The sequence below is a fragment of the Taudactylus pleione genome, unplaced genomic scaffold (genome assembly GCF_031769625.1).
Source record: "Taudactylus pleione unplaced genomic scaffold, aTauple2 ptg000145l, whole genome shotgun sequence".
Lineage (NCBI taxonomy): Eukaryota > Metazoa > Chordata > Amphibia > Anura > Myobatrachidae > Taudactylus > Taudactylus pleione.
The window spans coordinates 1,282,764-1,310,408 of NW_028284547.1; the positions used below are offsets into that span (position 1 = coordinate 1,282,764).

At 47.6% G+C, this 27,645-nt stretch overlaps 1 protein-coding gene across 1 annotated transcript in view; it reads left to right on the forward strand.

Annotated features, from left to right (window-relative positions):
- The first annotated feature begins 788 nt into the window (after positions 1 to 788).
- Positions 789 to 27,645, forward strand: part of HOOK2 (hook microtubule tethering protein 2) — a 29,466-nt gene continuing 2,609 nt past the window's right edge. Inside the window, exons 1-20 of the mRNA XM_088473916.1 lie at positions 789 to 953; positions 4,094 to 4,179; positions 4,978 to 5,050; positions 5,289 to 5,339; positions 9,598 to 9,730; positions 11,874 to 11,941; positions 12,167 to 12,229; positions 13,403 to 13,483; positions 15,296 to 15,459; positions 15,882 to 16,022; positions 17,672 to 17,873; positions 18,062 to 18,172; positions 19,257 to 19,344; positions 19,802 to 19,871; positions 19,999 to 20,136; positions 22,164 to 22,251; positions 22,333 to 22,367; positions 22,862 to 22,944; positions 23,996 to 24,099; positions 26,927 to 27,031. Coding sequence (XP_088330042.1) covers positions 906 to 953; positions 4,094 to 4,179; positions 4,978 to 5,050; positions 5,289 to 5,339; positions 9,598 to 9,730; positions 11,874 to 11,941; positions 12,167 to 12,229; positions 13,403 to 13,483; positions 15,296 to 15,459; positions 15,882 to 16,022; positions 17,672 to 17,873; positions 18,062 to 18,172; positions 19,257 to 19,344; positions 19,802 to 19,871; positions 19,999 to 20,136; positions 22,164 to 22,251; positions 22,333 to 22,367; positions 22,862 to 22,944; positions 23,996 to 24,099; positions 26,927 to 27,031 — 1,932 coding nt within the window. The 5' untranslated portion in view covers positions 789 to 905. The remainder of the gene's footprint in view (positions 954 to 4,093; positions 4,180 to 4,977; positions 5,051 to 5,288; positions 5,340 to 9,597; positions 9,731 to 11,873; positions 11,942 to 12,166; positions 12,230 to 13,402; positions 13,484 to 15,295; positions 15,460 to 15,881; positions 16,023 to 17,671; positions 17,874 to 18,061; positions 18,173 to 19,256; positions 19,345 to 19,801; positions 19,872 to 19,998; positions 20,137 to 22,163; positions 22,252 to 22,332; positions 22,368 to 22,861; positions 22,945 to 23,995; positions 24,100 to 26,926; positions 27,032 to 27,645) is intronic.

Consider the following 27,645-nt stretch of genomic DNA (forward strand, 5'->3'; position numbering starts at 1 on the left):
TTACGCCGATGCTTGGATTTACAATGCTGCAGTTCGGCGTCTCAATACAACTCACAGCTGTTGCGAAATTTGCATATTTTCACGTCACTGCTGTGTACACAGACACAGCAGCGGCAGTGGTATTACAGTAAAACTCTTAATCTGGCCCGAAGTAGTAAGTACGTATACACACTGGTAGATATATCGTTTGTACAGTCGACAAACGATATATCGTCCCGTGTTCGGCGTGACTAGTGTATGCATGCTGCAACTGCAATTAGGTCATCGTGCAAAGGTTAATACCTAATTTTGTAATAATGTAAAGAAAATAAGAACGCGCTCTCAGGCGTACACAATATCTGATGGGTACGATATATCCCCTTCAGTATATCATATAGTGCTTACTAGCTGAACTGTACTCAACAGGAACAAATATTATAATTCAGGAGCATAACAGGCTGCTATAAAAACAAGGGAAGAAGCACAGAGTAACTAAAAATAGGGACAATCATGTACAGGGATAAATCCTCAGAAGGACAGGTGTGAAGCATGAAATCCCTGTAATATAATCCTATGTGCACACACAGTCTGCATGTGTCTGACACGTCACATAGATATCACTGTTGCTTAAAACCAAATAAAAAACTTTTTTGAAGCAGGCAGTGCCGGGGACACCTCACTCCTGGCAGACAGCGCACGTGTAGTAGGGCTTTTTCGCCATGGTAACCAGAACAAGCTGTTTGGTGATTGGAGCATCGGCGAGAGTGGGCGCATGCGATCGGCTACGGGAAGTGTAAGTCAGCCGTTCCCAAGTACGGTGGCCGAAGTGGGACATAACACAAGCAGTTTCGCTTCGCTTGGCGTGGCCTAAATTCTTCCACCTTTTTCCTCGGTGCGGAAAAGAGCCGGCGGCGACAACAGCGGAGATGAGCGGCCAGAGGAAAGGGGAACCGAGTGACCCCCTGCTCACATGGGTATACTATGCTTATTACCACCGGGGCGGGGAGGGTTACACATGGTCTTACTGCACTGGGGGTTACTGACCACTGGCCCCGACTCACCGAGCCCCCTTCCTCCATGCTGTCAGAGTAACAGCTGCTGCTCTAAATAGATAGTACTCCCTCTGTGGAGACGCACATAGCATACCAGAGTACCAAATAGTGACTGTTACCTAACTATGCTACCAGCCCAGAGACCCTCTTATTCATTATTACTATCAGAGTACTAATTAGTACCTGTTACTCTTCCCGGCTACCAGGCCACAGACCCTCTTACTCAGTATTACTACCAGAATACCAATTAGTACCTGTTACCCTTCCCGGCTACCAGTCCACAGACCCTCTTACTCATTATTACTGCCAGAGTACCAATTAGTACCTATTATTCCCTGCTACCAGTCCACAGACCCTCTTACTCATTATTACTACCAAATTACCAATTAGTACCTGTTACCCTTCCTGGCTACTAGTCCACAGACCCTCTTACTCATTATTACTGCCAGAGTACCAATTAGTACCTCTTATTCCCTGCTACCAGTCCACAGACCCTCTTATTACTACCAGAATACCAATTAGTACCTGTTACTTTTCCCGGCTACCAGTCCATAGACTCTCTTACCCTTTATTACTACCAGAGTACCAATTTGTACCTGTTACTCCTCTTTGTTACCAGTCCACAGACTCATTATTACTACCAGTGTATCAAATAGTGACTGTCTATGCTACCAGTCCTAAGACCCTCTTCCTCATTATTAGTATCAGAGTACCTGTTATTCGTCTATACTTCCAGTCCACAGGACCTCCTATTAATTATTACTGCCAGAGTACTAAATAAAAATAAAAAACACCTGTTCCTCATCTACACTACCAGATTAGAGATCCTCTTATTACTAATGCTGGGCATACACTATGCAATTATCTGACAGATGTCTGTCCAATCTGGCTGGATGGAATGAAAATCTGGTAATGTATGGTAGCAAATGACAATCGAACATATGTTCACTAACACTGGGAAAAAAAGGCAAAAAAATGGACGTTCAGCCAAATTGGGTAAATAAAACAAATTTAACCAATTTGAACAATCGTTGTCTGTATTCCAATGTTTTATAATCGATTGTCCTTTGCTCCCATACATTACCAGGTTTTCATTCCAACCATCCAGACTGGACAGATATCTGACAGATAATTTTATAGTGTATGCCCAGCATTACAGATTACCAATTAGGGTTCCTCATCTGTAGTACGAGTCCACAGATCCTTACTTATTATTACTACCAGAGTACCCAAATAGTGCTTGTTCATCATCTATACCACCAGGTCAGAGACAATCTTACTTATTATTACTACCAAATACTACTACTACATCATATTATCCTTTTACTTGTAATTGCTATTAGAATATCAAATAGTTACTGTTATTGCTCTATACTACCAGTTCAGAACCCCTTTCTCATTATTACTCCTACCATTGTACCTAACTAGCTGTTAGTTATCTGTACTACCAGATCAGAGACTTACTATTACTACCAGAGTACTAATGCATCCCTGTTACTCCTATATATAGCCAGATCAGAGACCCATTATTACTACCGAAATACCAAAAACTACCCATTACTCCAAATTTCCAGATCAAAGATCTTCGTGTTGCTCCTATATACTACCAGATCAGAGACCATCTAATTTATTATTACTACCAGAGTACCAAATAGTACCTGTTACTTCGCAAAGCTGCCAGATAAATGTCGCTATTACTCATTTATACTGCCAGAGTACCAAAAACTACCTGTTATTTCTGTGAACGATGGCATCAGAGACTTACTCATCATTACCACAGTGCCTACTAGTACCTGTTACTTATTTGTTCTACCTGATCAGGTCCTTTCACATTAGAACTACTAGATTACCAAACAGAATTTGTTACTACCTATACTACGTCCTCAGAATTTGTTACTGCCTATACTACGTCCTCAGAATTTGTTACTACCTATACTACGTCCTCAGAATTTGTTACTACCTATACTACGTCCTCAGAATTTGTTACTACCTATACTACGTCCTCAGAATTTGTTACTACCTATACTACGTCCTCAGAATTTGTTACTACCTATACTACGTCCTCAGAATTTGTTACTACCTATACTACGTCCTCAGAATTTGTTACTACCTATACTACGTCCTCCGAATTTGTTACTACCTATACTACGTCCTCCGAATTTACTACCACCTATACTACGTCCTCAGAATTTGTTACTACCTATACTACGTCCTCCGAATTTACTACCATTACTACGTCCTCAGAATTTGTTACTACCTATACTACGTCCTCCGAATTTACTACCATTACTACGTCCTCAGAATTTGTTACTACCTATACTACGTCCTCAGAATTTGTTACTACCTATACTTCGTCCTTTATTTTCTCAGAGTCCCAAATAGTACCTGTTACTCATTTACTACGTTATGATATCATCCTCTTACGCATTCATTTTCCCAGCGTACCAAACCAGATCCCCCTCTTACTCATTTTTATTACTAGTGTACCAAACTAGGTACCCTTATTCTTTTTACTTTGAGTATCAAACCAGATCCTCCTTCCTCATTATATATTACCAGAGTATCAAATAGTGCCTGCTATTTTATCTACTGTACACTACTAGATCAGACCCTCCTCTTACCCATTTATAATCCCATCATCAAAGCAGAGATCCCCTTACACATTGATTGCTGTAGAATATAAGACAAGTGTCTGAGTGCCCTTAGTTCTGCTTGCTGCGTTTCGTCTGGTGTCATTCCTTGTGAAACTGGCTTCCCCAGCATCGTTACTAGATCATTCCTTTAATTACTAACACGTATAAGTTACACAGGTTCCGTGGCTGACTGTATGCAGTCTCTTACTGGCTGTCATTATCCACAGAACCTGCAACATTTACATGTGTCAGAAGGTAAAGTTATGAGTTTGTAGCCCTGCTCACCGAATGATTACCTCTCCCAACAGCGGAGAGCTGAACTAATACTCCGTTTTGTTGCTAAGTATTATCATCCAGCTCTATGTAATCCACTTGGTTCCTTTGTGACAGTCTGAGATAAATTAAGCCTATTTTCCTTTTCTCACCTAGATGCAGACATTTCAAGTGTCAGGTCCCTGCACGTCGTACGAGGACCTGACAGGAGGAGTAGCTATTGCCCAGGTCTTGAAGCTCATGTATGTGTAACCTTACATAACCCATTACGCCAGTTAAATTGCATATGTCTTCCACATACAATGGAAGCAGCCATTTTTGTGTGCCGAGTGTAGCCAATCCGATCATTACAAAATTGTGACATCACTGAGGTGCGAGGTGTTTGTTTATCTTTTTTGCTGCATTTTTATTCATGTGTATTACAAAATGGCCGACCTTGCGGTGTCACCAATTTCCAGCACACTTACAGACTAATATTGGTTCCGTGCACAAAATGGCTGCTTATACTTATAGGTGCAGCTTTTGGGCCTGTTCTGAGTCGCACGCAGCAGCGTCTGTTGGCGGTCGCCCATCTGGGAATTTCTGTGAATGCCGTTACAGACTCCTACCATTGTGTACAGCCGTGCAGCTGATTGTGCAAGGTCTGAGACGCCCACTTTTAGCGTCCGTTCCCGCTGTAATACCGATTGGTGCGCTTTTATACGCCACTATCAAAACTTGCACCAGCCCCATGATAAGGGTGCAATATCTCTGTCTGACAATGGCCTCCTATGGTAGCGGCTGTGCCTCTGTGAATTGCATTGACACTCCTATAACACGCCCACCGAGCGGACCGTTCTGGCGTGCATTACTTGCCACCGCCCAGGAACAATGATCGCTTTTCCGCCACCTTTCTAGATCGCAACAGCGTGCGCCGTAGGAGTTTTCAAGAATGTTCACGCACGCGCAATTGCAAAGTCTCTCGACTGCGTGCGTCTCAGAATCAGACCCTTTACGTCACTTGGGTCTCCTTAAGTTGGTTCTTCTCATTTTCCGTACAGAGACCCCACCTGGTTTAACGAGGCTTGGCTGATGCGGATAAAGCTGGACTCTAATGACAACTGGAGGTTGAAGGTCAGTCTGTCGCTGTATATTTAGGGGGTAAAGGTTCCAGGTTTATTGCCTAGGAGGTAACAAATGCCCAAATTGCTGCTGTTTAATGTTTAGTGCATTAGGCACTTTCTGCCAAAGCAATAAAATCACATTAGTGCAATAGGTTGTCTTTAATGTAACTAGATCCACTAGTGACGTTCCTGAAGTGTTAGTGGGCTGAGCTTTATAGCTGTGATCTGAATGGTTCTTTCTCTGCCAGGTCAGCAACCTGAAACGGATCCTGCAGAGTGTTCTGGAGTATTATCAAGATGTGAGTATCTTCCAGTTACAGTCTGAACTTACTGTAATGCAGTAATCCCACATTTGTTATCTTTTAAATAACAATTGAAGGATTTTTTTAAGCATGTATTTCATTTTTTTTTTCTTGCCTGTCATCCTTCAAATGTTTATCCTCTTTACAAAATCTCTCTGGAAGGCAGGAAGTATGGCTCCCAGTCAGACGAAGACTCTCAGCATGTCATGTGATGACGGTGGGGGGAGGATCTGACATTATACAGGACAGAGCTCAAAAGGGTGTTTCAAAGCCTCACTGTCATGTGCCACGTGACTGTGGTTGCCATGGTAGTCATATAACATTGTGCAGAATTTTAAATTAATAGCATCCTGAAGAAATATAGAAAGGTAAAATGGGGATTCAGAAGATTCTTCTTATGGCCTGCCACAGTTATTTCTGTGAGAATAAAATCACCAGGAAACCATGACATCTTGGTCTACCTCTGTTATAGGTTCACGTGGGATTGATAGATCCTGTACTCATAAATATCTCTTCAAATAGCCGCCTACTAAACACAGCTGAGGTGGCCATTTTGTGGGATAAACCAGTATGTACAAGTTTGCAAACAATGCCGCCTTTGTGTGTGTGATTTCCATATCTGGACTATGCCATCTCGCTCCATTACCTAATCTGAACTTCCTCCTCACCTGCTGTGTAGTCCCAGGAAGAGTCCCCAGTTACCACAATGCCGGGCACTGAACACAGCGGAACTTATTTTCCTCACTTGGCCATTATTATTCAGATTATTTGAAGGACAATTGTTGCTTGGTACTTTCCGTGTGTGTCTTCTTGTACAGGGAGTTTCAGTATAGCCCTTAGAACTATAAGCTAGATTGCCTGAAGATGAAGGCAACCTCTATGATCCGACAATATGGGGGGTAATGAAATGGTTTGGTGCCGAAACCTCTACTCTTGTCCCTCCACCATCTCTTAGTCCCCTCTCTTAACACACTTTGCTCTCTGTTTGACAGTCCCGAGTTGAACATACAGGGGTTGATTTTAGAGTTGGAACGCAAGCTCGATTTGTGGACCAGTCTTGTGATTTATTATTTATCACTGAATATGCGTCTGAGCTGAGCGCATTCATCTATGGGCAGTTCAGAATTGTACGCACGTCATTCGCCTCGCCACTAGCTAAGGTTTTAATAAGGGCCTGTGGACAGAATTGCGGACTATGCTGAGTTGTGCGTACACAGAGATCAATCTGATTTCAGATGCAATCCATGCACCAGGTATTGGGCCTTTGCAATAGGGCGCTGATAATGACTATTTGTATGGGATGCAGTTTATAGACCGGCGGACTAAAAGCCGACCGGTCTATATCCCGACACGAGAAGCCCGACGGGACATCAGGTAGGTGTCAAAATACGGACGCCTATCTGAATCCCGACCCTGGAATGCCGAAGGACGACAGCCCGGACAAGGTAAGTCCGGGGCGTCCTTGGCGTTAGCCGCGGGGGGGGAGGGTTAGGTTTAGGGACTGTAGCAGGGTTGGGTTTTGAGGGGGGAATTTTAGGGTTAGGCACCCCTAGGGGGGGAGGGTTAGGGACCCCTGGGGGTAGGTTAGGGTTAGGCACACCCCCCCTGGGGGTAGGTTTCGGGTTCAGAAAGGGGAGGTTGGGTTTAGGCACCACCCGGGAGTTTAGGGTTAGGAACCCCTAAGGGAGGGTTAGGGGGGAGAGAGGGGAGGGTTCGGATACTTACTTATCGGGATGTCCCACTGTCGGTATCATGTCTGGATTGAACCGGCGGCTATACTCATTCCATTTGAACAACTGTATGAATCAAGGCGGAATACCAGTGCATATCCCCTTAATACTTAATATCTCTCCATCTCCTGTTGTGCAGAGCTTCCAGTTCAGCCTGTCTACAGGTATCAGTCTCTTCCCAGGTACCTTCATCAGCGAATGATCCGTCTCTGTGCTCTGCAGAAGCCTCGAAATTTGCTTCTCGCTCACAAAGTGTTGTTGGTAAATTGTAGGCTCAACTGGAGATATAGGTCCTGGTTCAGAGGTGAACGCTAATGCAGATTCGCAGCGACAGTAATATGCAAATTCTACGCCAATGGTTTTGCTTCGCTGGTACTACTACCAGCGCTTCGGAACGTAACAGCGAGCTCCGCGTACAGTCAGGGAAACGCATGCGCCGTTGGAGTTTTTGCTCAATTGCGCAAACATCTGCGTTGGGATCACCTATGAATCAGGCCCATAGTGTAAATCAATGGAGGAGGCTGTGCCGCATTATTTTTTTGGTAGTATAATCGGTATTGGGATATATTATTACATCAGTGTCGCGCTACTTAGGTCCTAAAGCTCTGCGCATGATCCGTTTGGTGCAGGGGAACCTCCGCATCTGGCAGGGATTGTTGGATACACTAGGTCCTGCAAGTCAGCAATGTAATCGGGGATCCTGTGGGTTTCGTCATTGTAACGTCATCCAGGTCTTCTAAGTGGAGCGTAAACTAATTTGACTTCATGCAGTGACTCTCATTATATCGTGGCACTATGGGTCTAATTCAGGCCCGGTCGCAAGCACCGATGTGCTCGCAACCGGGTCGATAGTTAGCCCTGCGGCCGCACTGCGCGTGCGCAAGCCTCGGAGCGTGAGAGAATTTCTCTCGTTCCGGAGCTCTCTACAAAAGGGGCGGTTTTGTAGGCGGGCCGGGGGGGTGGCTTCCAAAACTGAGGCGTTCCTTGACGAACGCCTACCGTTTTGTGGGCGGCCGCACTGACATCAGTCATGTCAGTGGGGAGTTTCCTGCTCTTTCAGAGCAGGAAGCTCCCTGGGGCTAGCTGCTGCCGAGACCCAACTTTAGGGTCTCGTCGCAAGCCCCGATGGTCGCGATGGTGTTCACCATCGCGACCATCAACCTGGTCGGTCGTTAAGCAGCTTACCTAACGACCAGGAGGCCGCACTTCAAAAATGAAGCGGTCGCCCTCATTCAGAACGAGCGCTCGCTTCCTGAGACCGCCTCTGAATGAGGGCCTATATCCTCATGGCCACGTTCCAGTGTCCGTATGGCGATAGAGCCGCACTGCACTGTAATAGGCTTTCAGAGAGCTGAAACTCCGTTGTAACAAAAAAATTTAAAGCCGAATATTTTTTTGTGACTGCCACAATACCCTGTAGGGATTAGTTGGCAGGGAGATTGTGCTTTCCAAGCTTTGTAACCATTAGGAAGCAAACGACTATTATGCCTGTTTTAGCTAGATTAAAGTGCGCCATCTGGTGTTCAGTAGAAGTGCCTGCGTTTGCCGGACAGTGAATCATCACCGGGTCTGTGTCATTGCCTGAGTGGGACGTTCAGCTAAAGTTCCTCTTTTTCATACTCAGGACTAGGATAAACATCAGTTGACTTAAGGCAGTCAGGCGTTTCTAGAAGCACACTCTTCTCTATGTTAGTATCCTGGATCTTATATTACTCCTTGTTTACCCTGATACTTGTAATCCTCCCCCGCCCCCCCTCCTCTTTAGGCTATTATATTTATAGCTTTAATAGCGAAGCCTCAGAAATGCCCAGGCTTGTGCAGATCCCATTATCTCATCTCTCTGTTTGAGACATCAAAGGCTAATTCTTTATAAAAATGCAGGATAGCCGGTTTGGGGCGAAATTGAAGGAACAATAACTTTGCTAATGTGGTTAAACATGAAAGACATAAGACTATCCTTATTGTGGAAAAAAAAAAACTAAGAATGTAACAGGGCCTAAAGTTTATAGGCATAGATGGATCATGCTGTCAAATGCTATAGTTTTTAATTTCTTTTGTTTCTACTGGCTGCTGATTTTATAATTCTGCAAAGCACTATGGCCTGCCGTTGCAACCGTAGGCACATTAGTGAGCAGAGAGGCTTTGGAATGCCCCTCTGGGCTCGATGTACTGTACAATTCCCCTCTGCTGTCACATGTGAGTCTTTGCGTGTGTAGCTGGCAGACTTATTTGGTAACATCCAGAGAGATTTTGAAACGGAGACAATGGATTTATAGGAGGGGCAGCTAAAATTCAGCTGCATGTTTAAAAGGTACTTATCAAAGTAAATCTATATGGAGGTGCTGCTTTAAAATATTACTTAACGTCCCACCCCCAATACCCCGATCTCTTGGGTAATCTGGTCAGGAGAGGCATCTATCACTTCTACTAGCATTGCATTTTGAAAGCCTTGATTGGCAAAACGAGCCAGGATTGAGGATCCACAACCATTAACACAGTCTCTCTCCATCTCTACGAATGACCAGGTACTAGGACACCCAGTTTCCGAAGATCACATTCCGGACATTGCGCTGATCGGGGAGTTTTCTAACACAGCTGAGCTGAGGAAGATGGTCCAGCTGGTGCTGGGGTGTGCCATCAGCTGTGACAAGAAGGAAGGTGGGCAAGGGAGCTTTGTTTGGGTCCTTTTGCATTTTAATAATTCCCTGTTGTGACATAACTATGTAACTACATAGATGTTTTAACTGTGTGATAGGATCTCCACTTGCGTTCACAGCAAAGCACACATTGGGCAGCTCTAAGAGGTCGGCTTATATAGAGGCAGGGCCGGCCCTAGCCCAGATTTTTTGGTAAGCGAGTATATTTTTTGGCGCCCCCCCCCTATGCAGTGCACCTTTTACAGTGCCCCCAGTAGTAGTCCCTCTATGCAGTGCCCCCAGTAGTAGTCCCCCTATGCAGTGTCCCTTATATAGTGCCCCCAGTAGTAAGTCCTTTATATAGTGCCCCCAGTAGTAGTCCCCCTAGGCAGTGCCCCCAGTAGTGGTACCCATTATGCAGTGTCCCCAGTAGTGGTGCCCCCAGTAGTAAGCCCCTTATATAGTGCCCCCAGTAGTAGTACCCCTATGCAGTGCCCCCAATAGTGGTACCCTTTATGTAGTGCCCTCTAAACAGTGCCCCCAGTTGTAGTACCCCCAGTATTGCCCTTTTATATAGAGCCCCCAGTAGTGTTTCCCCCCCCCCTTTGTAGTGCCCCTAATAGTAGTCTCCCCTCTTGTAGTGCCCCTAGTAGTAGTCCCCCCCACAGTGGAGGTCCCCTCTCCCATGCAGTGCCCCCAGTAGTAGTCCCCCCCCCCCCCCCTTGTAGTGGCCCCAGTAGTAATCCTCCCCCCTTGTATTGCCCCCAGAAGTAGCTCCCCCCTTTGTAGTGCCCCCAGAAGATGTCCGGCTCTGGCAGTGGGAGCAGCAGCAGCCGATGAGAGTCTGTCTGTCTGTCTGACTCTCAGCTGCTAAAACAAACACACAGCTGCAGGTGCCGGCGGCTGTGTGTTTGTCACTGTGTAGCGCTGACCGAACTTCGTCCGGTCAGCGCTACAAGCGGTGCAGCTGTGTCACAGAGACAGTCTGCCCGCAGCCCGCATAGTACTCAGCTGAGGTGCCCTTCACTATGTGACGCCCTACGCAGCTGCGTACCATGCGGAATGGGAGAACCGGCCCTGTATAGAGGATATTTATAATCTGGCTCCTGAGTGAATCTGCCAACTTGTATGTAGTGTTTGTTAGCTCGGAGACTGGCAGGCATGTCATTCCATCCTAGGCCTTTGCATCGCCAGGGAGTGATGCAGGATAAAGCACCCGCGCCATGCTAAGTTGGCAGCTTTTAGAGGAATGAGACCGATGGTATATTGGGTAGCAAAATAGCTTCAATACGTTATTTCATTTGGTTTTTACGCAGGATTTAACGCGCGTTACTTTCTTCTTAAGCACCATTTATAACATTATTAATGCTCACAATAATGTGTTTTTATATCACGCTCAGAACGTTTTTTGGATCCCTTGTAAGACAGAAAACGTGGATCTGGCTGTATGCAGTGTATGCGTATGAGAGCTGTCACCCCCTTACCCCTGTATGCTGCCCATAGCACAAGTCACACAGTACTGGCAGCCTTGATGTGTGCTGATCACTAATCCACCAGGGACCGGTGACCTCACCGAGGCATGAGGCACGTAGGATGCAGTTCTCATGGTTCAGCACGCAAAGGGCCGGATTTAGAGGTGGACGCAGGAACGCCCGCAGCTGCGTCTATCTCCGATCGTCTGTCGTCTACCGATTTGGTGCGTCCTTAGACACTGCCACTGATCGCACCAACGAAACTTGAACCCACCCCACGGCAGGGGCAGTTCCTCCGTCCTAGTGCGGCCTCTTATGTGAGCGTTTCAGTATCCGTGTACACAACCAGTTACAGCGACACTCCCGTAAGACGGACCATCTCCACGCTTGCGCTAAGACAACCCCCTTCCCCAGTCACCGCCCAGGAACACCTGCCACATTTTCAATACACTTCTCCCTGCCGGCGCCTGAAATTACAGCTGCGACACTGGGCGGACACAATCGGGGGACGCACGCTCAGTAGCAAACAATCGTTCCTCTATGTCCAACATCGGCAGTGAGTGCGTCCACCTCTGCACCAGGGCCAAAATGGCTGCCGCTACTTCGTGGAGACACATGACCCCGGTATTCAGCCACAATACAGCAGCTTCTGTCTCATGATATTTTGTTATGTTCCTCCTCCCCCCTCCCCAGAGCACATCCAGCAGATAATGACCCTGGGGGAGTCAGTCCAGCAAGCTGTCATGGAATCCATCCAGGAGGTAGGTGGTAATAGACAAGTGGGGACGGGTGACCAGACCCCTGTGTGAGCTCCAGTAATCACTATGATGGTGCTGTAATGACTAGATCCAGTGATTTGGGAAGTAGTATTGCACCACATTACTTTTGTGGCAGCCTTTAGTTTTATTCAACTTAATTGATATATTTAAATATCTGTAAAGAAATGATAAATGCCGCCATATTAACGGTGCGTATAAACCCTGCAGCTCCTGAGCAAGGACCCCACTGACACGGTGGCAGCTGACAGCTACGTGAACTATGACAGTCAGGTGAGAGAACAGTCTGACACCCGTCTTACTCGCAGCTTACAGAAAACGCTTTCTAGCAATACTTTTGCTCTCCTCCTACACACGCACTCCTCCTCTGCCTCCTGCGCTCATGCTTGTGCAATCTGTCTCCTCTGCCTGTGGCTCTCCTCCTGACGCACTCCTCTGCCTGTGGCTCTCCTCCTGGCGCACTCCTCTGCCTGTGGCTCTCCTCCTGGCGCACTCCTCCGCCTGTGGCTCTCCTCCTGGCGCACTCCTCCGCCTGTGGCTCTCCCCCTGGCGCACTCCTCCGCCTGTGGCTCTCCCCCTGGCGCACTCCTCCGCCTGTGGCTCTCCTCCTGGCGCACTCCTCCGCCTGTGGCTCTCCTCCTGGCGCACTCCTCCGCCTGTGGCTCTCCTGCTGGCGCACTCCTCCGCCTGTGGCTCTCCTGCTGGCGCACTCCTCCGCCTGTGGCTCTCCTCCTGGCGCACTCCTCCGCCTGTGGCTCTCCTGCTGGCGCACTCCTCCGCCTGTGGCTCTCCTGCTGGCGCACTCCTCCGCCTGTGGCTCTCCTGCTGGCGCACTCCTCCGCCTGTGGCTCTCCTGCTGGCGCACTCCTCCGCCTGTGGCTCTCCTCCTGGCGCACTCCTCCGCCTGTGGCTCTCCTCCTGGCGCACTCCTCCGCCTGTGGCTCTCCTCCTGGCGCACTCCTCCGCCTGTGGCTCTCCTCCTGGCGCACTCCTCCGCCTGTGGCTCTCCTCCTGGCGCACTCCTCCGCCTGTGGCTCTCCTCCTGGCGCACTCCTCCGCCTGTGGCTCTCCTCCTGGCGCACTCCTCCGCCTGTGGCTCTCCTCCTGGCGCACTCCTCCGCCTGTGGCTCTCCTCCTGGCGCACTCCTCCGCCTGTGGCTCTCCTCCTGGCGCACTCCTCCTCCTCCTCCGTCTCTCCTCCTGGCGCACTCCTCCTCCTCCTCCGTCTCTCCTCCTGGCGCACTCCTCCTCCTCCTCCGTCTCTCCTCCTGGCGCACTCCTCCTCCTCCTCCGTCTCTCCTCCTGGCGCACTCCTCCTCCGTCTCCTGCGTTCATGCTCGTTCAATCTGTCTCCTCCGCCTCTTGCTGTCCTCCTTCCCACGCACTCCCCCCCTATATATGCCTTCTTTATATTCATTCTCTCCCACGTCACCTTCTCTCTTCCAGTCCCGTAAATATTACTTCCTTAGTGAGGACACAGATGAGAAAAGTGTCTTCATGCAGCGTTACCATGACTTGGAGCAGCAGGTATGTCTATATCGCGAGTAACGTGAGGCATGTGTCGTAACCGTGGTGGTGGGTGACGTGTTTACTACTCCCAACTGCACTGGTTGTATGTGGTGGTGGCGTGTTCTGCATCTGCTGGGTTATGACTCCCATAAGAAGCAAACCACTGATTCTCCCCCCTACCTACCCACCCCGCTCCCTCGCCTCCTTCATAAAAGGTTTTTAGGGGTGAGAAAGTACACTAGCACCCCAAGTACAGCCTCCATGTAGTATACAATGTACTGTAATGTACTAACCTAGTTATACAATGGTGCACACACTGTACCAACTATATGATAACCTCATACCTCTGTGCTGGAGCTTCGGGGATGTGATCTTATATCGGGGGACATTTATATACAAAGGAATAAGATAGATTATATAATTTATTTTTTATATATGCATTATATGTAGAGTTTTATATAATACAAATCAAGCATTTGGTTTGGTTGCTGTGAGCGGTGATCACTTTACCTGTACCATCGTTCCTAAATGTCTCCCAATATATCTCAATTTTGCTGATAAAGGTCTGCAGACAGATATCCTTCATCACCAGTAACATTTACATAGAGGGAATGAACGATATGTTACAGGCGTGATGTTCTGTTACAATCATACCGGGATTTCAGTGTACACGCATTCTCATTACGGAGCCAAAATAACTAGATAGTTGGGGTTTTTCAATCAGTTATAATTTTGGGTAATGAAACGCTAATTACGGCCTAAAATGGCGAGTATTGGTAAACCCGGTATATTGTACAGAAATCGCCCAGTGTGGTGTCTGGCCCTGCAGACTCTGGTGATCGGGCTTCTAAATCTCCCACTTCATTGAGTGATTTCACCCTCTAAAAAGGTTTTAAGCTGAGGTTGGTTTGGCATCCGGAGATGTGGGTGAGTTTAATACCTGCCTTGTATCTGCAACCTCTAACCCTAACCTCCCGCATGTCTGCAACAGCTGCCAGCCACCTAACCCTGTGCACCCCCACCCTCAGTTCCTGTAGCGCTGTATCGGGGTGGGCTTGACGCTGAATTACGCCTTGCCCGTGCGTGCTTGTTCGCCTTCTCTGTGTGGAACCAGTCTTGTGACCCATGCCGTTTTGCAGTTTACTAAATGGTAAAGTTAGGAACGCGCAGGAAAATTGACTGATTCATTGATCATTCATTTCAGACAGTTTACACCTAAGCCACTGTAATATATACATTGTCCTGCCATATAGGTGCAGCCTTAGAAGTCTTGGGCAGATGTAAATTTGCGGTGCACACTCGGGTGTGGGGGAGAGTTGATGGCTGAGTGAAGAGGCTGCAGATTGCTGCATGTATACATTCCCTGTCCTAGTGCTACCCCCACCACCACCTCTGTGCATGAAACTGCCTGCAGACCCCACTGCATCATGGGTCCCCCACCCGGTCACACGGCCTAAGATATTATGTTCGTAAGAAAACAAGGGTTGATCTGGCGCTCTTGGATAATATGTGGGGTTATGGCTGGCTTGTCCATGCCGTAAATTGTATCCCGCCGAAGGACCCCCGCTTATCATAGCAGCCTTCTTCACCAGCCATCGGCCGAAGTGTCCTGGAGAGATGACTATTACTATGGTAATATGCTTAGAGGAGACAGACATAGTGTTTGGGGATCAGGCAGGGAACCCCATACTTGTCACTACCACTGTCCTCTTAACCGTTTCTTCCTGTGCTCTTTATTAACCCTTCTTACACTCTGTGGACCTCGCTCCTCTCCCTTCTGTGTTGCGTCCTGCCCCTCCCCTCCCCCTCCCTACGCCTTTCCTCCATCAGGTCTCTGTGCTCATGGAAGAGAAGCGGAGTCTGATGACTGAGAACAGGACCCTGAAGGAGCAGCAGGATCATTCAGAAGAGGGCATGGGGACACCCCAGATGTTTAGCAAGAAGCTGCTACTGCTGCAGAGTCAGATCGAGCAACTGCAGGAGGAGAACTACAGGTAATTGGAGAGTAATGGGATCCTGGTACGGTCAATCGGTCAGGAGAGCCAGCGCTTTCTTTATAAGTCGCTGTAAAAGATTTTCATTTCTGAAAACTTGGTGCTTGCTTCATGCCAAATTTTATTGTTACTTTACAATTGTATATGGTTGAATGCACTCCCTACTGTCAATTTTAGGGATTATAGCAGGTGAAACATATATTTGCTCTCTGTGTTTTTCTTTTGTTTTTTTAATGTCCGGAATGAATGCATTGTTTGTGTTGTGACTTGGAAACGTGTGGATATTCATCGTGTGAAACTTTAGGGCGCTTTAACAGTCCCCCAGTGTAAATTATCAGGCAACGTAAATGTCTGTGGAGTATCTCTGTGGGAAACCGCATAGAAGGTGACGTCTTGTCATGATATTTCTGGGCCTGTTTCAGGCTGGAGAGTGCGAGAGATGACTTCAGACAGCGATGTCAGGAGCTGGATCGTGAGGTTCAGGATCTGCAGCTGCGTAACCAAGATCTGACTGGGCTGGCGCATGAGGCCCAATCGCTGCGGGATGAGATGGACGTACTCAGGTCAGCAGCTATCCCGGGAATAGGGCTTTCAGGCTTTGTTTAGGGGTGAATTTACAGAGAGCAAATATTGTGTAAAATATTTATCTCTTGAAAGTGGTGTGGCCACAACTTTTAATTGCGTGTCACTAGAACAACTCCTACCCAATCAGACCATCAGAATACTGACTGCGACGCCAAATATTTCACGAGTTATATATGCTGAGAGTTATATAGTAGAAGAAGCAGAGAGTAGTGATATGAGGAGGGGAATAGAGGCAGCAGGAAGCCACCGACTGAGACTTATATAGAGCAGGCTCCCCAACAGCACAGAGTAGTGATATGAGGAGGGGAATAGAGGCAGCAGGAAGTCACAGACTGAGAGTTATATAGTATAAGGAGCAGACTCCCCAACAGCACAGAGTAGTGATATGAGGAGGGGAATAAGAGGCAGCAGGAAGTCACAGTCTGAGAGTTATATAGTTTAAGGAGCAGGGTCCCCAACAGCACAGAGTAGTGATATGAGGAGGGGAATAAAGGCAGCAGGAAGTCACAGACTGAGAGTTATATAGTATAAGGAGCAGACTCCCCAACAGCACAGAGTAGTGATATGAGGAGGGGAATAGAGGCAGCAGGAAGTCACAGACTGAGAGTTATATAGTAGAAGGAGCAGGCAGAGTAGTCATATGAGGAGGCAGCATGTAGTCAGGCCTAGAGATGTATAGTACAGGGAGCATGGTCCCCAGTAAGATATAGTGGTGACATCAGGCTCCTGTTGCAGTGATGTTGGGAATATTGTGGTGTTACACACACACAGCTCTATATGAAAAGAGTTCTCACATCCAAGTTTGTTTTTATTGGATATGTGGGCGGAGAGGGCTGTTTTGTCTTATATTAATGGCTGCAGCCACTGAAGGCTGTGCAGCACGTGGCTGAGTCATTCCCAGTGATATCATTGGCTCTTGGTGAGAATATTAGTCACATTCTTATGGATATCTAGCCTGTGATATTGTGTACAGGTCTCCGATCACTGCATACGTATGATTAAGGATCAGTTCTGGAAGCTTTAAATTAAAAAAACTATTTTCTGTGGAAATAGGCTAGCATAGGCTGTAGCTATATATATAATATAGCAGCATGGTCCCCCAATCTATACTTGGAATAACAGTATCTATTTATTGCCTTCAAGCAGTTGCTGCATGTGTTCCTATGGTATTTGGTACAGCACCGGCCACAGCTGTTCAGTCTCTGGCTTCCAGCCATTGTATGCCTATATATCACACAGTGACCCCCGGGATGTAGGAACTCTCATAGTGACACTCTCTCACTGGCTGGCTTTTAGTAAATGCTCTTTCTTGCGCTCTCTCTCTGTCTCTCTCTCTCTGTCTCTCTCTCTCTGTCTCTCTCTGTGTCTCTCTCTCTCTGTCTCTCTCTGTCTCTCTCTGTCTCTCTCTCTTTCTGTCTCTCTCTCTGTCTCTCTGTCTCTCTCTCTGTCTCTGTCTCTCTCTCTGTCTCTCTCTCTCTGTCTCTCGCTGTCTGTCTCTCTCTCTCTGTCTGTCGCTGTCTGTCTGGGTCTCTCGCACTGTCTAGGTCTCGCTCTCGCTGTCTGGGGCTCTCGCTGTCTGGGGCTCTTGCTGTCTTTCTGTGAATTTCCCCCTCTCTGCCCCCCCCAGGCACTCCTCAGACCGAGTGGGGAAGTTGGAGTCCCTGGTAGAGTCCTACAAGAAGAAACTGGAAGATCTGGGGGACCTGCGGCGCCAGGTCAAGCTCCTCGAGGAGAGGAACACCGTCTACATGCAACGCACCTGTCAGCTGGAGGACGAGCTCCACAAAGCCCACACCTCCCGCGGACAGGTGGAGAACCTCAACCGACAGGTGAGTGAATGAATTCCAGCTACACCCAGCATCTCCTGCAGGGGGCAGACTTGTCCAGTGCTGCACGTAGACAGCAGTAGACCTGCTAAATGGCCCGCTATGCACAAAGCTACAGCGAGAACAGCTGGAAGTAATGCTTATGACTAACTGGAAACTATCCTTATCTTGCTGTCCCGTGGAAATGGCAGATCCAGGAATTGCATAAGAAACACTCGGCAGAGTCTCTGCGGGCAGAGAAATGGCAATTCGAGTTCCAGACGCTAAAGGAGAAGTTTGAGGCTTTACAGAAGGAGAAGGAGGTGAGATGGAGATTGCACACAGTGCTGGCGGCCATGGTGTGTGTGGAACCAATAATCGAGAACATGCACAAAGTACCGGGGACCTATTAGACGTATCGGCTTTAACATGTAATGGTCAGACCTTTAGGGGCTGCACATCCCACCGACAGCCCCAACATCTAGCCTCAGTGTGGGGTAGGGGGCAGTCTCTCCTGGGTGTCATGCCACAACCAGCTTCTAGTTTGGAGTGTGTATATTTCATATACATATCACTTTTCTTATTTATTTTAAGTGTGTAATTTTTGGTTCTGATCCTCAGGAAAGCTATGGGGTCGCTTGGTAGCTCTTTCCAATTAAAAATAAATTTTTATGTCCTTCTTCTGTATGGGGGATAAAATTACGCTGATTTTAGTTTCTCTCGCACAGTGCAAACTCCTTCACCTACCTAATGATGTGATTTGGCTCCTGGCCGAGTGTTTTAAGTTTATTTTACGTTTGAAGTGGTGATAGTCGGTGACTGACACATGGATTTAATTCTATACTTGTTCACGTTTTATTAGATTATTAATTATTTTTTTTTTTTTAAATGTTTAATTTGAGGGAAACCCTAGTTTGCTGGGTTTGTCACTCTTCTTTTTTTTTTTTGCCATCGATTCAATATGAAGTGGATCCAAATAGAGCTTTTCTGTTAGACAGCTGTAGTCGTGCTAGCCAGCAGGAGAGAGAGGACTGCGGTCCTCCTCTGCTGTGGAAGCCTGTGTGATGTCACTGCCGTGATGTCACAGGATTTCCTCTCCCGCATATAGCATTGACTCCGAATGCCGTGTGCTCCAATCATGGTGCCAGGAACTGACCAGATGGTTCTTGGTGCCCTCTTCAGAGTTGGTTATTGTCACCCTCCTTTTTAAAGAGAACTTATTCTGTCCATCAGCTGCGCAGAGGTAAGAGGCCGGCGCTCCGCTGCTCCGCAGGCAGTCGGCAAGCAGTAATAAATGTGCATTTGCCGGGCCTATGTTAGAGGCTTGTACATAAGGATACAGTGGTGGCAGGTGTGACCCCTCTGCTATACAGGATCTACTCACCATTTTCCTTTTGTTTGACCCAGCGGCTGATGGCGGAGCGAGACTCTCTGCGGGAGACGAATGACGAGCTGCGCTGCTCCCACCTCCAGCAGACGTGTCTGGTCCAAGCAGGTGAGAGACCTGGAGGGGGGGGGGGGGCTCATCCCTCAAATTACGTTGAGTGGCGCTATGACGGAGAGATGAGCAGAACTTCCAAAATTGTTCTATCAAATATTCACCTAATTTTGGGTGAGATGCATCAAGATTTGAAGAGCGATAAAGTTCCAACCCATCTGCTCCTGTCTGTTTACAGGTTGTGTTTGAAAAATGTCAGTTATCTTTTTTCCAAAGCTTGACACATCTCCCCCTTTGTCTTCGGCCTTGAAATGATGTCTGTGGCATAAAGCTGTGCGATGTATGGAATGACGCTGAACGACTGTACGGTTTTTTGTTAAACCCAATGTATACGTGTGAGAGTCGCAGCTTGGATGAGGCTCCCGTAAAATGACCACTGTAGCAAAGATAAAGCTAATGACACTTGGTTACAGGTATTGACACCACTGATGTGTTGTATCATCTCCCCTCCCAGACGTCCTTCTTTCTGGGCTGTCGCCGCCAGTGGAGAATTTGGCTGCAGAGATCCTGCCTGCGGAGCTCAAGTAAGAGCCAGCACATTCTGTATTAAACACTGCGGCAAAACACGTTGGCCATCAGCGATGCCCGGTATATTACACATCATGAGCTCCTGCATTTCCTGCCCGTTGCTGACTATTGTAAATCTCCTAGGGAGACGGTGATTCGGCTCCAGCAGGAGAATAAGATGCTGTGTGTCCAGGAGGCCTCGTACCAGGAACGTCTGTGTGAGCTGCAGAATCTGCTGGAGGAGTCGAGCCGGGGCCGCAACAGGCTGGAGAGTGAGAGTCGGTGAGTGGGGGACCATTACTTTTCCTAGGGTCTCATGGGCTTAATTACTTCCAAGCTCCCATCCGCCTTCTACACTTTCTATGCTCTCATTCTTTTTACTATTCTAAATACACTGCTGATATCTCCCGCTATATACCATGATACTCCAGAGTGCCAGCTAAATGCCCTCTTAGCCGTGCCACCTAGTGCTGTCTTTGAACTGATGGGTAACTTTCCCTACTTTGCACAGCAGCTAAATCTTCTGCTTGAGGTTTACTTACACTCACATTTCTGCACTCTTAGGGGTAAATTTACTAAGAATCGAGGGCAGGGCCAGTCCTGGTTTTAATTATAGGGGGGAAAAAATTGCGTAGGGGTCGTCCTATAATTAAAACCAGCACAGGACCAAACCGACCGGGGTGTAATGCCACAGCCCTTTCACCGGGCTCCATGGCCAAAGCATTACAACCCCAAGCCGGGGATCTCAGAGGAGGTGGGCCCCCCCACCCCCCAAGAAGAGACCCCCTCTCTCCCGAAACCCCAGGCTTGATCTGAAGCCCGGGGCTCTTCCCCGCACCCCTGGAGCATTGGGTATGGGGGTAATAAAGTGGTAAATAAATGTAAACTATTGTATTTTACAGTGGAACTACAGGTGCCAGCATGCCTGCCCTTTGGCACTTGTGGAACTACAAGTGCCAGCAGGCGTCCGGCACCCGTACCCCCACTATATAATAGTTAAATAATGACAGTACACACACACACACCCCGTGACAAGTACAAGTTTATTAAATACACCTACCCACTCACATATACTTACCTGCTGCCAGGTGATCACGTCCCCTTCTCCAAGTAGAATCCCGTTTGGAGTACCTGCAATAAAGATCCTATACTCCCCTCCTCCATCGCGCTGGTCTCCATCGCATCCAGGGGGGTCTTTGCAAAAAAAAACAACAGACACCCGAATCATTTACTTTTCTCCGCTGGAGCGCCCATTAGTATTTATCGCGGCTATAAGCACTGCTAAACCCATCTAAAGAGGTGGTTAGGGCGCCCAAACCGTCATTAGGAAGCCAAAAAAACGGACTTGGCACAGATTTCTTCTCGCACTCGTGTCATCACGCAGCTTTAGGCGTCCGGACGGCGCAACAATTGAATTGCTCCGCCGGGCGTCTATTCTTAGAGATGCCCAGCAGGGGGTCGTCTAAAACTATTGAATCCCTCCTTTAGATTGTAAGCTCTTCTGACTCATTTACCAGTGTTGAAGTCCTTTTTTTTTTTTTGTCCCATCTGTGTGCAGCACTATGCATCTGCTGGGCTTTATGAATAATTGACGGACAAGGACTCTAATACAAAGGTGTAGTCATGGTGATTCCCACCTAGAAAATTTCCCGTTTACATTAGTTTTTAAAAAAAAAAATGTTTTGTTTATTTTTTTGATGACCTGAAACTTGGACCACATAACTCAGCATGGCAGAGTTAGATTTCTCCCTCACTGACCGTGGAATCCGTCACTGGTTAGTACAGGCACTGCAGACTACTGAGCTCACAGCTCCGCCCCACAAGATAACGCGTTTCGCCTACACACCCGATAGGGACGAATGGATTAAAATAGAATTCCCTAAATGGACGCCACAGAGGTGTGGGGATGGGGCATGTTTTATTTGGCAGGTGAATCTTTCTTTTATTGCGTATATCATAGGCTCATATTGTAGTTAAACTCTGCATAAGCCACAACATATGCACCGTTGCTATCTGGCGGAGTAGCGGCTGTATTAGTAATTTAGCTTCATAAAGTATCCATCCTTCCGATTTCTTTATATTTACAGACAGGAAGTCTGGAGTGCATAGAGAAAAATACTTCCCCCAATTAAGCACGTCCTTCTCCCAAATATCTAAGGCCTAACATGTTGTTGAGATATATAGAGGCGTTCTACAAGCCGCACTGTGTAAAGCAATCAGCATCTTAGGATTAGTGTCTGCTATGCAGTAACTCTGGGCCAGGTCCGCTGTGTGTGCCCTCCTGAATACGCGCCCATCTCTCCTTTCAGGGTGAACCATCAGCAGATCCAGGATCTCCGGGCCCAAGTTGAGGGTCTGCAGAGGCAGCTTCGGGAACAGGGCAGCCGGGCAGAAGATGTGAGTGTCACCTGCGTGTTCTATCACTGTGTTACTGCATCCGCACACGTATGACCCTAATGAGTCGTTTTTCTGTTTCAGTCTTCACAGCTGAAGAGGAAACTAGAAGAGCACCTGTAAGTGTATAGTATACGCTGGGAGACACGTTACACGCTCAGGGGTCCCGTCTGCCATAGAGATCAGTGTAGCACACAGAGCACTCAAAGTAGAAGGCGTACTATACCCATTTGGAGCTCCTGTCCTGCAGAACTTACACTCTAATATACAGCAGACATAGTAGTAGAGAAGCTACCATTTGGAGTATTGATTTGTGTCCTGCAAAGCTCACACTCTATTATACAGATCACACATTAGCAGGAGAGAATGAAACATTGGGAGTAAGGTATTCCTGTACTGCAGAGCTTACACTCTAATATACAGAGGGCACAGTAGAAGTAGAGTGATTGTGAGCAGAACTTGCCCTGCAGTGCCTACACTAATATACAGAGGGCACAAACAATCTAAGGAAATGAGGAACCTTTCAGTTTAGGGAATATTGACCTGCAGAGCTGACACTCTAACATAGATTGATCAGTGGATTAAGGGCAGTGACACATTTTGTCTTTCTCAGGGACATGTTGCATGAGGCTCACTCCGAACTACAGAAGAAGAGGGAATATATAGAGACCCTGGAACCCAAAGCAGAGCTGAATAGTAAGAATCATACATGTCATGTGCGTGTTTGATGCCACGCAGGTAACACGTGTACATTTCAAAGACTGGAATATTGACTTGTACGGACCTCCTGTTCTGTCTGTATAGATCAGTGGTTCTCAAACTCTGGGCCTGATTCAGAGCCGGACGCTCTGACCAGAGCGCTCGCTCTGAATCAGGGCCGTCCTAGTTAAATTTGGACCGGCCTTTTGGACGCTCGCATGGCTGTGTGTTACCATGATGATGGTCGCGATGGTCATAGCTGTGAGCGTCCATGATGATGGTCGCGATGGTCAAGACCGGGCTTGCGACGAGACCCTTGCGGTAGGGTCTCGCTGCCGCAAGCCCTGGAGTGATTTTGGCTCTATCAGAGCCAAAATCACTCCCACTGACATCACTAGTGATGTCAGTGGGGCCGGACCCAGACAGTAGGCGTTCCCATGGGATGTCCAAAGGGGGCGTGCTGTCACTCACCATCGACAGCACGCCCCCTTTGGTGCGAGACCTGGAGCGACGGCTTCCCCGTCGCTCGCCGGGCCTCGCGCATGCGCACAACAGATCTCCCTCCGTCGTGCGCATGCGCACTTGGGCACCATCGACCCGCTTGCGAGCGTACAGCGCTCGCGAGCGGGTCTGAATGAGACCCACTGTCCTCAGGACCCCACACAGTTCATGTTTTCCAGGTCACCCAGCAGGTGCACAGGTGTATTCATTACTCACTGACACATTTTTAAAAGATCCACAGGTGGAGCTAATTATTTCACTTGTGATTCTGTGAGGAGACCTGGAAAACATGCACTGTTTGGGGTCCTGAGGACCGAGTTTGAGAACCTGTGGTATATATAGATCCAGGTCTGTGTGTTTTTGTGAATGTAACTAGGTTGCGGTGTCTTCTTTCAGCCTGTAGGTGGCACAATCTAGTACTACACTCAGAGGATAGCTGTACTTGTACTATACAGCACAATGTACACCCCAGCCCTGGGACAGTGTACACCCGGTAGTGTGAGAGTTGTGTAATAAACACCAGTGTAACAGGTGTCCGTTTCCCCAGTGTCCCGGAAAGTGGATGAGTTACAGCAGATTTTGCGCCAGAAGGAGGCGGACATGCAAGCGATGGAGGAGAGATACAAGCGCTACGTGGATAAAGCCAGGACGGTGAGCCGTGACAGCAGCACAATTATCTGAATCGCCCTAATCACCCCGTTATAGCCGCTAGCTGTGACTGATTTTGTGATTCAGTGTAGACGTTATATGGTTGAGGATTATAAATTCAGTCATTTGGTTATTAGTTACTTGTTATGTTGTTGTCAACATAAAAACGCGTTAGTGTGTTTTATAGGGGGTGTTAATAAAACGTTATTATATGATTGGATCGGTGTTACAAATTCAGTTTATCGGTAGTTTCTATACTCTTCTTAAATGAAATGAATGCAGATTAAAGCTGTGTAAAGCGCGCACCCTAAATGCCCTGAGAAGAATCTCCTCCTTCTCCAACTTTCAGATATGTTTTCTGTATTCATGTCCTATGTGGGATCTGACTACCGAACCATTACAAACAGATATAAGGGCAATCCTAATGATGATCGTATAATATATCCGCCGATCGTGGGCTCACATCGGCTAATTGGGAATATGACTATTCCCAACAATGGCTCTGTCTATAAATGTGCGACCAAACCAAACTAAAACTCACTATTCAGAGAGGACGTGGGTTAATGGTTGACCCTATGGAATGGGTAGTTTTATTAAACGTAGATCTGTTTGAGTCCCCGTATATGACAATAATTAAAACGTGTGTGGTATTAAACCTACACCTCAGATGTGACTGAACACGTGTTTGGATGACTTCATCCAGTTATCCATGTTATATGTGCACTTACATCCCTTCTGCTGGGTACATAATGGTGATATATTGCTCGGTATATCGACGGGCGATATATCGTGAGTACATCAGCGGGTGTGTACAGCAAATATGTCCGTGAACAACGTCGATCAGGTCGGCCTTGCAGCATATCTGAAAGATTTATCTGTGTATCTGGCTGTATGTACAGGAGTTACATCGACCTGCTATACACTGGCATCTCTACTGGGCTGGCAAATTTAAATGCCTGCTAAGTTCTAACGTCATCGCAGACTCATCGAGCGGCCGATTTATAAGTGCATGCTGACCTGACGTCCTAGTATGTACCCAGCCTTAGGCCTCGTGTACGAAGCGATCTCCCTTGCTATAGATTGTAAGCTCCTGAGCAGCGCCCTCTTACCGTTTTTGTTTTCTCATTACATGCTGTATTGCTGTGTTCTTATCAAATTGTAAAACTCAGCGGGCAATATATGGTCGTAGATGGACTCTTTGGGGAAGGGGTGTGGGTGTAACTTATGTTTTGGCACCACAGAGCCTCTGCAGAGGAAAGAATAGAGTAGCTATGGCAGGGCAAGCTTTAAAATGATTGCCACTTAAAAAATACAGGAGACTGGCATAAATCCCTGCAGCGGCTGAGGCTATTACATTTAGGAGCTCGTTCAGAGTCAGTCGTGAGCGCTGACAACCGACTCGATGTTGCCCCACAGCGCATGCGCACGACGGAGCCGGCTCCGTCGTACGCATGCGCGAGACCCGGCTAACGACGGGCAGACGGGGCGAGCTGTCGATGTTGAGTGACGGCTCACCCCGTTTGCTGGGCGGGCCAGGGGCGTGCCCGGCCAAACGGAGGCGTTCCAGTCGGAACGCTTGCCGTTTGTTGGCAGCCCCGCTGACGACATTGCTGATGTCAGTGGGGAACTTCCTGCTCAAAAAGAGCAGGAAGCTCTCTGGGGCTTACGAATGCCCAGACCCTACCCTAAGGTCTGGTCGTAAGCCCCGTTGGTCAAGACCATCGCGACCATCACCCATGTCGATCGACAAGGAGGCGGCCGTTCAGGATGCAAGCGGCCGCCCTGATTCAGAGCGACCATTTGCATCTAACAACTGCCTCTGAATGAGGCCCTTAGTCCTTCCACTCCTCTCAGTAGAACTGAAGGTTTTGAATTGAACTAAACATGAAGGAGATTAAACTATGAGGTGTTTCTCTGTGTAGAACCTCTTTTAATGTGTTGGAGTTGTTTTACCCTTTAAGATTGAGAATGCTAGTTGTGGTTTTCACCTGTCCTATAGGATTGTTAGGGGAGGAGTTTGTGGAGTCTTAGGTGATGCTAGGCAGATTTAGTACCTCTCTGATCTGGTTCACCCTCTTATCCTCCCTATTTCTCGTGCGTGCGTGCGTGCGTGCGTGCGTGCGTGTGTGTGTGTGTGTGTGTGTGTATTTACTGTATTGGTTCAGCCCACTCAAATGAAGACCACAAGCAACAAGAATGTAGAATAATACCAGGGGGATGCCCTTATAATAGGCTCTTTTTTTAAGAAGTCACGGGACCTGTCTGTAGACAAAGCATAATAAAAAAAATCACAGTGGTTTATTTAAAAAAAAAAAAAAAAACATTTGGTTTAAACCAGCCAACCCTGGGCTATGGGAAGCTGAGATGTCCTGCGTTGGATCTGGGCCATGCCATGTGCCCAACCTAAAATGTTTCCAGTAAGATTGAGGAAATAAGCAAAACACCAGTTAGAGGAATTGTAGGGGCATTTCTGGGCTTCACTTCGTGGTCGGAGAAATAGAATTAGTCATTGAAATCAAAGCCAGATGCTGTTTTTGTTTCCAGACAAATTAGGTCTCTGATCTTAAATAAAGTGCTCAAAAAACCCCCCAATATATTTTGTAGGGCATTTGTGCAGTAACGCTAGCCAGCCGTTTTCCAGGATGAAAGCATGGGGGGAATTTATGATCTTAAAATAAAAAAATTATGTATTCAAATATGTTACTAAAAGGGCTTGATATGGGCACTTGAGGGGTAATTGTGCCAGTCGTGAGTCAGGGGGGGCATTTAGCTAACCACACAACATACATTTATCAGTGTCTCTTAATTCTTCCTGTCTCTCTGTACTCAGGTTATTAAAACCTTGGACCCCAAACAGCAGAATTACATCCCCCCTGAAATCCAGGCCTTAAAGAACCAACTGCAGGAGAAGGACACAAGGATCCGGCACTTGGAGGTGAGGGAGTGAGCGGACATCTAGGGGCTGTTGTACGGTGGGACGTATGACGGATAACACCGTGTGACATGCGTGCAGTCCCCTGCACATGCCCTATTAGCGTGTGCCTATGTAGGCTTGCGTGATTCTGACACTTACACCCGTCCTCACCTGGAGAGACAGGACGCGGGAGGGAAGGAGCGATCTGACGTAGGGTGAGTGCAGTAACTGTGAACACACTCAGGCCTGCAGAAACACGCGTTAGGAAACATGTACAGATAGACTCTTACGATAATGACGTACCGTGAACCAGGCCCATAAGCAGCCGACGTGGCGATGGACGCTTCACGAGAAGTGTACAGCTCTGCGTGTGGGTGAAATGCTCTGATTCTCCATGGGGCCTTCTATATAGTAAAAGAAATTAGCGCTCGCTTTGGTAAAAACTCAACATCAGCTCCCTCTCCACGTCCCCACCTGGCAGACAGGCCTGTGAGACCAGGAGAGAGATTGTAGTCAGGTGACTGTAATACGGACTTTGTCTGCAGTCTCCTCTGTCTGTTGTGACACAAACCAGACGTTACCCATTCTGAACGCACAGAGAAAGGCAATCAGGTAGTAGACTACTCTATACAAAG